Source organism: Ixodes scapularis, unplaced genomic scaffold, assembly GCF_016920785.2.
Source record: "Ixodes scapularis isolate PalLabHiFi unplaced genomic scaffold, ASM1692078v2 PGA_scaffold0__279_contigs__length_252992795, whole genome shotgun sequence".
Lineage (NCBI taxonomy): Eukaryota > Metazoa > Arthropoda > Arachnida > Ixodida > Ixodidae > Ixodes > Ixodes scapularis.
In genome coordinates, this window is record NW_024609835.1 from 89,668,198 (window position 1) to 89,679,838 (window position 11,641).

The 11,641-nt window shown below is 42.0% G+C and overlaps 1 protein-coding gene across 1 annotated transcript; it reads left to right on the forward strand.

Annotated features, from left to right (window-relative positions):
• The first annotated feature begins 1,983 nt into the window (after nt 1-1,983).
• LOC115322594 lies at nt 1,984-9,942 on the forward strand. The gene is made up of 3 exons (XM_040215148.3): nt 1,984-2,078; nt 5,533-5,686; nt 9,919-9,942. Exons 1-3 carry the CDS (start codon nt 1,984-1,986, stop codon nt 9,940-9,942), a joined length of 273 nt encoding a protein of 90 aa, XP_040071082.2.
• Nucleotides 9,943-11,641: the final 1,699 nt, after the last annotated feature.

Below are 11,641 nucleotides of genomic sequence, written 5' to 3' on the forward strand. Positions count from 1 at the left end.
ATGTATAACACATTCCATTTGAAACCAGAGTTACTTATTTTTAGTATTTTCTTCCATCCAGCAGCATTATGGCATGTGGTACACTCTGAAACAAAGGTATGTGAGTTCACTGTCGCGCAGAGCACAGAGACAGCCAATCAAGAACAAAAACAATAAAAGGAATGATGCTCTTTAAAACACTGCAGTGATAGTCTGACAAAGCGGAAGTTAGCACAAATAAAAGATCGCTTGGCCTTTTTTTATAATTTTGTTTAGGCTCGAAATACTTTGAGCGTGGTGAGAAGTTTTCATATGGGCCTCAGCTGAAAGCTGACACTTCAAACTCGGTAATACCCTTTCTTAGTGAATGCAACACGACGCGGATATAGTAGGTGAGCTGAAGGCGTCCAGCTGTCTGCACCGCTTGCAATAAGTATCCTTCGAGTGTCCGCACAACACTGACCAAAATCTAACCCTTACAAATAACTTCTTGATCAGAAAGTTAAATAAACAAAGAGCAGAAGGATGAGGCAATTGGAGATGCGTGTATTTTGAGAGAACGGGTACCCTGAAACAACGTTTTAGTTTTTCAGACCCACATGCCCCGACTTCCACTGGTACGTTACTTCTTGTTTCGAGTTTACGATTTACAGTATTTAAGCGGTTACCACTATTTCTTGTAGGTTATGTTTTGCGAAGAAATGTATGAAGTATAATTCTGGAACAGTTAAACGGTTTATTCCGTCGCCACAGTAACAAAAGAAGTAAATATTTGAAAGCACATGTTGCATGTTTTTTTAGTGCCAAATAAGATTCTCCTTTTACTGTGATATTCGAAGAGTGCACGCTTGGTTATCGAAGCAAACATACAATATTTATAGGTATTTGATTGCAATCTCTAACTCGCGAACATCTTTTCTACCTTTAGATTCATCTACTTTCATTGTGCGTTGTTTGAAGGCCGTAGTTGCAAACCCCGCCATGCTGGCAGGTGTTAGAAAAATATCACCGGATATCGTTTAGAAGGCGGAAATGAATGTCTGCATCCCTCATTTCTAGGAACAAACTTATTTTATAATTACGTTATTATCCAGCCGATAAAAATAAAAGCGAAAAAGTACGATTCACTCACCGGCACAAATGTCTCGTTCATGCGCATGCGCCGGATAATAACATGTCAATTTCATCATGGTTTATTTGCAATCATTTTTCAAGCGCTTATAAAAGAATGCTGCTGAGCTTATGCTGAGAGACACCAACCGCACTTTCTTCCGTATTGTCAACACTCGAAGACTCAAGAAAAAGAAAGACAGGATATTCGGTCATCCTGTTCCTGTAAGTTTCTCTCTGAGTCTAATATGGGCTTTATTCGATGCCGAATTTAATCTTCAGGCAAATGGAATAACTCAAATTCTTCTTCCAAATGTAGCGCGAGTCGTCTTGAAGGAAAATCGAAAGTTCTAGAACAAACCGTTATCTTATTCAAAAGTCCTTTGCAGAGATTATTAAACGTCATTAACTTTTGCGGTCATGCGCACCGCGTCACGGATATTTCCCCTTCTCCCGAGTCCGCGGATGGGTGCGGGGTATCCGTCAATGGTTCACAAGATATCCGCAGGACCCCATGTATTGACTAGACCCACTTGTCTCATGTAACGATTTCGGTCGGAGGGTTTCAGCTGCAAGCATCCTGTCCCTTTTCTTATTTTCGTTCGCAGAGTACGTGAAAGTCATAAACACCTGCCACAAAACCAAACACAATCCACTAAACTACACGAGAATGCTGTCAAGGATTTTCTGAAAAGCCATTTCTTCTCGCGGCTTTCCATTTTTGCTGCGCAATCACACTTTTTTTCACCACCGATTAATATCTGCTGTAAAACAAAAATAAAAAAATAAAACGAACTGTATCTTAACGAACGACCCCAGCGAACACCCATTGATTTGTAACAGTGATATGGGTTATAATTGTTTTTAAAACTGCTTTTCAGATACACCACAGTGATGATTTCAGGAGTAAGGGTTCTCAACCTCTCGATGCGTCGCATAGCTTCTTCCTGCAGAATGATATCAACCACCCCCGGATGGCAAAAAAACTGGTGCGTTTATTTTTTATTTTTTTTTTATTGCGACCGTACTTACAAGACGGCCAACTACGAAATCTTGTGCGTCCGTCCGCCTGGGCCCGATAGCCCAACCACTCATTACTTGGGCTAGCTCTTGTAGAAACAAACGCCCCCCCCCCCCCCCCCCCCCCCCCCGCAGCCCAGGAGATACCTGCATCTTTGCACCCTCCGCAAGCACTTCCCGAGCGGTCGACAGCAGACTTTGCGGTTTGCCTATTTGCTGCCGCCGTTAGCTGGACTGTTCGTTAAGGTAGATCGTTCGTCTATGAAGTTGTTATAGCCGAAGTCTACCGGTCTCCGATAGATTTAAGTGTTTTGCGACATTGTCTATGTGTGGTCAGGGTTACGAGGCGCTCATGTGTCTTCAATGCTTATGAAACATACGCACGCACTTCATTGGAGCAGGTGCACTTGAAGGTAAAATTGGCGTCCCTGCAGCTGCACATGCTCGTTCAGACGAGCGGCAGCTGCGTATAAGGGCGCCTTCATTGCTGTGTTTGTGTCTTACGCACGTGTCTTACGCACGCACCCGTAAGTATGACGTCATCGCTCCAAAAAAACACTTACTAGGGGCGTTTTGAGGGACAAATACATGGGACTGCATTTGCTCCGAAAAAACGATCGGTCAACAATCCGACATAGACTTTAAACGTATAAAAATAATAGATAGAAGGAGCCTAGACCTCACACTTACCACGACAGAACTTTGCCGAGAATTGGCTGTTTCTGAACAATTTGGGACGTCCACATCCGGTCATCGAGACGCCTCGAGATACCTCCTTCGCACGGAATGACTCAAAAGTGATGTCTGCAACAATCTGATTCGTCTGCACAATCATCCAATTTTGATTTTGTAAGTAGGTTGAACATGGTAAGCCTAAGAAAACTCACCAGGTTTACCAGAACAAATTTTATTTGCGTACGATGCGATACAGTTGGACGAAAATCATCACACGCATGGAGGTCTGTTAAAATGACAGCGAGAAAAAGCCGAGTATTTCCCACGAAACGGTTTGAAAATAAAGTAAAAGTTTAAGGTTTTAAGTTGTTTTCTGGCGAAGTTTTCATTTACCTAATATTTTTTCCTGCATTCAAGATTCTACTCTTGAAGCAACTGTGCTGCCTGAAGTAACTGTGCTGCCAGAAATCCTTGAAATATGTGAGGCCTGACGTCGACCTTGATACATTTCGCGTCGTCGTCATGCGTAATTCGGCTTCAGTGTTTTCACCTTCTCAAATATTGCGGAAGCAAGCGCCACCGGAACACGTTCGCGCGCGCGCTCAGCTCGAGTGTCGATTAAAGCTATGTACGGACACTCTTTGCTTCCGAAATCCCGCAGACGTTGACCCCGACAAAAGAAGTTTTGTCGATTGTCACCAACCTCACTCAACGCAGTCGCGCACTCCCTCCGAAAGATCCACTGAACCCACGAAGCCGTCGTGTCGTCCGCTTGCAAGGCGAAACCGGTTGTGAAGCTTTATTACGGCCTTTGTCATCGCTTCATGGTACTGATACGATAGGCAAACTAGGCATGATTAGATAATCAAAATGCACTATGCTTACAAAAAAAAATATTTACTTCTTTATCAGACAATCTGTCAGCCCACGTCAAGTCCCCGTGCATTTGGCCATAAGAACGGCCCTCGCAAAAGTTTGTTTGGAACGGAGTGCCATGCTGTGGCGTCATCACTTCGGTTAGTCAATTGCGAGCGAGTGCTGGCTTGACCGTGATTCATCGCGTGTGGACTGTGATTTTTGTAAACAGTGAAAGCATGCATACTCGGTGGCAACTATTTTGTGCTAAACTGTCAAGCCTAGCATAGCCTCCTCAGTGCTGCAGCCCCGCACTACTGAGAGCGTGACTTCGTGTTGCATCTCGTTCGGATGCGCTCGCTCACTCTGAGAGAGTTCGAAGACTGGGAAAGCTACGCTGACTTTTACAAAGGTTTTATAAAATAGTTGACTCCGAATCTACACCTTTCCATAAAAGTGTATGACGACGCGTTCATGCTTGTTCTTGTGTTTTATGCACGCGTACTGATTTAGCACGTGTGAACTCTGATTTTTGTAGACAATGGAAACGTGCATAGAGTTGAGATCATACCAAGGGTGATTTATAGGTTTTTCTCGTGCTTCAATGGAAACTCAAGTGGATCTGTATTTCAGGAAAAACACTGCATGGTCTTCATCTGGCGGATGACGAATATCGAGATAATTTTTCAATGTTGTGCACGGAGCCTGCAGAAAATCATTTTCAAAGTACAGCCAAAGACCCCTCCTTCCCGGAGTTTGACGTCATGCTAGAAGTTTTCGGAATATCCGCTATCGCGCAACTTGAGCGTCTACCAAAAGCTAGGCACGCGCACTCTCGTTATTTGCAGAAAAGGTTAAAAAAGACGCCACGACTGGTATCAATGCGGGAGAATATAACTGGCAAGTTTGCATTTGCACTTGCTGCCCACACGAGCGACACGCGTTTGGCGGCCGAAAGATCCTAGTATGACGTAACGACTGGTCGGAGGTTTTTCGTGTTTTCTCGGGTTTAGTTACATCTTCGAGGAAAACGAACGTGGTATTCTGATTCACGGAAACAGAATACTCTATATTTCACGACTAACTCGTTTTTCTTTTTTTTTTTAAGATCCTCTTTCACTTCCCTCTAATCACGTATTGGAGGCAAATGAGTTTCATAATCAGACTTGCGTAGAATAGGCTAGAATTCACACCAAAATAATTTTCCGTGACTTTACGTTTTTTTTGGTATTTTTTTAGGATGCTTTGTTATATGTAAAAACCTGCAGTTTAAAAGAGGAGGAATGACCTTACACATCGATGTACAGCGGTAAAATAGGACCCATTTCCGGTAGTTGACGCCATTCATAACCGTGCAATCTTGGGCCTCGTCGCCTGCCATTTTACTGTTGAGAATTTTCGAGAATCGAAATCTTGAGTCAAATAACGGCAGGCTCTGAAATCTTGAAATCTAGTTCGGACAGCTGTACTCTGTTTCACGTTGCGACCGACCGCCGCGTATGCTGCGAGCCATCGGAGACAGTCCAATGTTGTGTAAGTGTCACGTGATCTTGGAGAGGTTGCGTAGTGCAGTATGAGAAGCATAGTCACCTGCTAGTTCCTAGAGTGGATTGGTTGGGATGGCTCCTAGCTTTCCCTGTGTACGGTAGTAAGCTGAAACGGAGTATAGTGCTTCGCTTGGCCGGTGACTGAGCGTTCGGAGGTACGTAGACTATTTTCGCAGAAAAAAATAAAATAAAAAAAAAAATATTTGATGGGCATTTTTTAGTTGAGCAAAGTGACCTCAAGACTGTTCTAAGGTGATTGAAATATCTTTAAAATTGAGTGCAATCTTCAAATGTTCCAACATGTCCCATTAATATTTATAAACTTGTTTTTTGTATCTCTTGATAGCCGCAACGAGTGTCAATTTTTATGCGACACGAATGAGCCACTGTCTTCCCCCTCTGGTTTAAAACGAGTGTCGTACGCCCGAGTCAAGAAGACACCTCTCGCCGGAGGCCCGGGGGGAGGCTTCAAGCCCCTCAAAGACACATCATGCAAGGAGGTAAAGATAGTAGTGAAACTTCTAAAACAGACGACTTGAATTCATACTCCAATACATCAGATACCACAGAAATTGTATTTGATGTATTGAAGTAGAAATGCGAATCAAGTGAAAAAATGGTATTATGAAAGAAGTTCAATTAATGTCTTCAAAGAGAAGTATGTAACAACGAGACAAGTACAATGAGGGGTATTTGATTATATTCAAGTACTACTCCAACTACATTTAATTCTCGTGGATTTAGAGGTAAAACCTACAATTGTTTTGAGTGGACAAAATGAACAGTGCAAATATAAAAAATAAGGTCAATACATTACGACGATCAGTTGTTTAAAATATATATACCTGCTGCAAATATTTTTCCATAACATAAGCAGCTACGTCATCGAAATAAACAAGCATTTTTGATATATATATATATATATATATATATATATATATATATATATATATGTGTGTGTGTGTGTGTGTGTGTGTGTGTGTGCATGTGTGTGTGTGTGTGCCGCGTTTACTTTTAGCTTGATTGGAAAAGTGCAGCAAAATATCTGCTTCCATTTAAGAAGCCAAAAAGAATTTTGAACATTAAATTGGTAATGGAACACTCTTCCCAGCGTAAGAGTAAAATAACCCAACACAAAATAAATATTTCATCCCGGCCGTCGCATTTCTCTCTTTTTTTATCTTTAAAATGCGAAAACTGTGGCAAGATGTGTTCCCTTCATAGGAGATTCACATCGCGAAGAGTGATCAAAAAGTATTTGATTACAATTATAACTGAAATATCCAAGTTTTAGTATTTGCAGAAATTACTCTTAGGATGATGCTGCCGGTAGCATAGACGACGGGACAAGCGATGGCAAGATATAATAATTTATCGAGGCCGAGCCGGCACGTGGACCCTGGTGAGAGATTGTCGTGCGCGCCACTGCCCCGCCGTTGTCTTCACCTTCCTCGCAGTATTTATACCAAATACAATTTATACAATATAATATTTATACATGTTTCAGTTTAAGGTGTACAAAGAATAACAGTATGCTGTAACTCACTTAAAAATCTTTTATGTTAAAACCCATCCTAATTAAAATAATAGCCCCGACTTGGCGCAACAGAAGAAAAAAAAACAATTTCTTTAGACGTTTCGCCTCCCATGCGGGAGGCATCTTCAGTATTTACAAGACAAATGCAAGGTGCAACCTCAAGCCAACGCTATTTATCAGGATTTATCAAGCGTTGGCTTAAAGTTGATCCTTGAATCTGCTTTGGGAATACTGAAGATTCCTCCCATATGGGAGGCGAAACGTTTAATGAAATGTGTGTGTGTGTGTGTGTTTTTCAGTTGTGTCAAGTTGGTGCTCCTATTTTAATTTTTACGTCTCCCGACTTTTGGAGTATTTTTGTATTAATAACGTCTATCCCTTAACGCATTACACATAGTTAGAGCATCGAGCTTTGTCTAAGTATGTGTAAGAGTCGTGCGCATGCTCAGAACGAGCTCACATTTATAAGCTGCTAAGATGGGTATGATTGATGATGTGAAATGAACGTCGCAAAAGAACTGTGGCACCTCGCCATCAGCACGCGCTCAGTAGTCGCGCGCACAGCTTTGACCGCCAGTGAGTATTGCCTATTCGCCTTTTTCTTTTACTTTGGCAAGAAACTCAGTGCCGCCATCTATTGGATAGCCCCTGTGCACATCCTGCCGCGTATTTTTTATAGTTTTTTACTCACCACATTATTTTACAATGAGAGTGAATTAAGTCTGACAGTTCTATAAATGACCATTTCCAGAAGCCAGCGTGTAAATATAATTTCCCCAAGACTGCGGAATCCGCCGTCTAGTAAAGAACCGGATGTGGTTAGGAGCAGACGTGTGCCCGTTACTCCAAAAAAGTAATTAATTATAATTAGACTTACTTTGTCTAAAAAGTAAGAAGTTACCGTCACAAATTACTCCTCGTAAAAAGTAATTGATGAATCACTCGGTTACTTCACGTGATTACTTTTACATTTCTCCAAAGAAACACGCAAAATAAATGCAATATCTACGGTGTGCTTGAGGGGGAAATTTGAGTCCCATCAAAAATAAAACACATTCAGCACTATCTACCCATTATTTTGGGTTAATAAAGTTCGGAGGATAAATCAATACTTTTTTAAAGGACTTAGGTGTTCGAGATAAATAAGTCTTGCTCTGTCCAACCGAGACAGAAGTAAATCTCATTAACATGTGACGAATGCACATGTGCGTTGGACGCACGCACACCATTCGAATTAATCTGAGTTTGGCATCGACGAACTTCAAAACACGATTCCACTGAAGATATGGTTTTCCTATGTGTGCTGCATGTTGCCTGAATAGGGGTTGGGTTAACCACTAAAGCCGCGTGGCTGTGAGATGAAGATGCGGTACGTGCGTTTGAGTACATTTCGAAGACTCGATCCTGCTTGATGGAAGTTGTTTTCTGACCAAAAGACGAACTTGATCTTCTTTCTTGATCACCAAACTTATCAGAGGCAGAACCTTACACAATATATAACTGCACAATTTTTCAGCTGAACTAGTTTTGCCGTTTAGAAAAAAAAAATAAACAAAGTTGTCAGGGACCAGTAAGCTTCCATTTCATTTACGTGTTTACAGCCGCCTGACCCTGTCCCAACTCAAGTATCCAAGTTAGCCACTGTTTATTCTCAGAAACCTCGGGCTGTGTTTCCTTTCCCTAAAATTTCGATCCAATTTCCCGCAGACACAAACCGTTGACGGAAACCCAGCTTTCTTGTTTCGAAGATTGTGAACTCAGCATCGAAGCCAAAAGCTGTTTTGGTTGTGCTTCCAAGCCAGCCTATTGCTTGCTGTCGAACGTTACTGTTCAAACAGACAGTAGAGTTGATGCCATATTTTTTTTTCAGTTCAAATGACCGTCTGCCATCACACCCCTCATGTTTCTGCCTTGCACATTCGCTCGTGTGAAGTCAAGCGACAGAAGCCGTATAGCCGGCTTGTCCAGCGGGTATTTAGCTTTTACAGTGCTGTCAAGGATGAGCTGGGGCGAGGTCTCATTAAGCTTTTCCTGTTTCAGAAGTGGGCGCGTATAAGCAAAAACCTTCGACAAGAGAACGACGCTTGGTGTGACAACGAGAAGAGAAAGAAAAAAAAAAATCAACATCAGTGATCGGTTTTGGGGGTGGAAGCGCAGAGGGGTGGGGACGGAAAGAGGAGGGGAGAAGAGGGGGGAAGAGGGAGGGAACATATGTGCCACGGTCATGGTGTCTACGATCCTACTCTTCAAGAACCACACGCGACGGTTTTGTTGGCTGTTAGCTTTCTGCTCTTTTGTGAGTTCGAAGCAGTCCGTTCGTTTTACAAGAACTCGAAGCTGTTGCCTCCATACAGTCGAGTCCTCCCAGCCTGGCTGACCGTACGAACGAGTCCAGAGAGAGTCCGGTCTGTCGTGCCTTCCATGAATTCCTTTCTTTTCCCTCGACAACGCTCTCGTCGACAGAGAACTCCCGTCTTGTACTACCATGCTTAGAGCGCGAATGCTATTACATCGCCCTTCTTCAACTCTATATCTCCCTTTGACTGACGGATGGAATTCTAACGAGTAATTTCAGTAATTCGTTACTGAAAAAGTAATTTGTTTACATTACAAATTACAATCTATAAGTAATGCATTAATGTCAAAATTATAAGTAATCCCGTTACTTGCGACGGATTACATCCAAGCCTGGAATTTAGGGGTTATTTGCACACTTGCGCTACCACGTTTTAACTCACGCGAGAAAGAGCGAATAGCTCTGTGCTATTGACATGAAAAGTCGTCAACACAGTGTCATATCCAGTCGCTTAATTGCGCGCGGACACAAAAACTGTTGAGATTTCTTTCGATGTATTTGTGACATTCTTTGTGTTTTATAAAATGTAATGTTCCCATTTGGAGGGAGGAAAATGTGTGTAACCCCTCAAGCCCTAGACATAAAACATACTGGGAATGAAACTAAATGAACTGCTCAGGTCACTGAATGAGGTATAGAGGCAGTTTTAGACACCATAGGTGTGTTTGTGGGGATCAAAGAGCAGTACATTTTGCATGCTAGGCAATATAGGGCAAAACATATTTTTGAATCAACGCATTACCTCTTTAATGTCGGTTTTTGGCTTCATTTATTGTACTCTAGACTTGTTTTTGATCTGACAAAAATAAATAACGCATTGGCGAACTCTTTCTTTGCAGCCAGGAACTAAGCCTTCCAATTGACTCACATATCAAGTTTTGATCTTCAGATCCGGCAGTACCACCTGTCAAGCACTCTAAAGGCTATTTTGGAAAAAACGACATCCCGGTGGTTTTGGTTGTGGGAATAATAAATAAATGACTCCTTTTTTCTTCACTCCGGTTTTTCATTCGTAAAAAAGAGTAGCACATTATTGCTTAATTTTCAGGAGATCCTTTTGAGAGATACCAATGCTTTCTTTTTTTTTTGTGGTGCATATGTCAATGTGATTATTAAAAAAAAAGTGTAGGCATGTCTTTGTTCTTGCACGTGTTCGGACTCTTGTGCTCTGTTGATTTATTTCAGTAAATAATCAGCTTACGTATCTTTGTCCGGTTGCTTCAACAGCCAAAGCCGTCTGTTGGGAGTACTACCCTCAAACGCAGCTTCTATTGCGTCAGCAGAAAAAAACAATAATCCTGAATGTACAGTACCGAGTTCAGAAAATCCTTGCTTGGATTTTTTGAAACGCCACGCAAAAGTAAGAACTTCCTTACTCCGCGGTAAGAAATTTATTAAACCCAGAGGGATTTTTCTTACGTGTTCCAATTCGAATGTGTTAAACTTTAGCTGGCCAGGAAAGCGCCGTCACGTCGAAGTGAGTTGGTTTGCTTTTGCTTTTTATAAATAACAATAAACAACTTTTGCGAAAACCACGCAGCCACATCGGGTTTTTGGTGGTGCATTTAAGCCATTTTTGCACCCATTAGTCGCTTCCCGAGTAGCGAGCACCTACACGTAAATATAACAAACATTTATTAAGGTTTCAAATAAACCCGAAGAAACATCTGCGGTCTTCATATCCAAGGCCATCAGGTAATGAATTCGTGCGAATTTGATCTTCGTTGAAAAGCACATATCACGTGGTTGCTGTTTCATGGCTAATGAGAACATTTTCGTGTTTTTTTTATATCTAGACTTCTCTACATAGTTGCTACACTCCTAAATCAGTGCGAACTCTATTTTGCGAAAAGCTACTGCAACTGTGTCTACTCCTTCCCGGAGACGACAAACCAACCTCGCTTTTCACAGGGTTGTATTCACATTTTTTTTTTTACTTACGGGGCAGGTGATTGCAAGATAGTTCCAGTTAGTTCATTTATCGGATATAACGATGTACGATTGCCTGCACATCTAAATCCAGACATTTGCGTCATACATTGGCGAAATAACATGCGGCATGCAATTGGCACCACGTTAGATAACGCCATGTTCTGGCTGAAATTGACAGAGTTGACGCTGCTTATTTTTCTCCATATTTTTACTTCTGCCACCGGGGGGGGGGGGGGGGGGGGGGGGGGGGCGGGGGGAGAGAAAAATTAATGCATCTTTCGCAAGTTACTGTCGTCAATGATTGATTCTTTTCTGTATTTAGGGAAGGTGCAGCGATCGTTGCACCGCCTCTTTATTTTTGCGCGTTTGAATACCGCTTATACTCTTTTTCACCTGAAGAAAAAAGTACGTTTTACGCATTGTTCCTACGCAGCGCGAACTAGTTCTTACAAGACTTGGTTGTCGGAGTAAGAAGCGATGCTTATGGCGTTTGAAGTTATGTACGCGTTCATAAGATGCCTTCTGTCTATTTTAAAATGTACATTGTAAGAAAAAATGGAGGAAAAATCTAGCAACGGCGCATTTTCCTTCCTTCCACTGACGCGCCCCCAAGCGGACATGAGAAGAAGG

Coding starts and splice junctions, on each gene's coding strand:
- LOC115322594 (XM_040215148.3), top strand. CDS start 1,984: ATGATTTCAGGAGTAAGGGTTCTCAACCTCTCGATGCGTCGCATAGCT. Junction 2,079..5,532: donor CCCGGATGGCAAAAAAACTG/GTGCGTTTATTT, acceptor ATCTCTTGATAG/CCGCAACGAGTGTCAATTTT. Junction 5,687..9,918: donor AAGACACATCATGCAAGGAG/GTAAAGATAGTA, acceptor CTTTCTTTGCAG/CCAGGAACTAAGCCTTCCAA.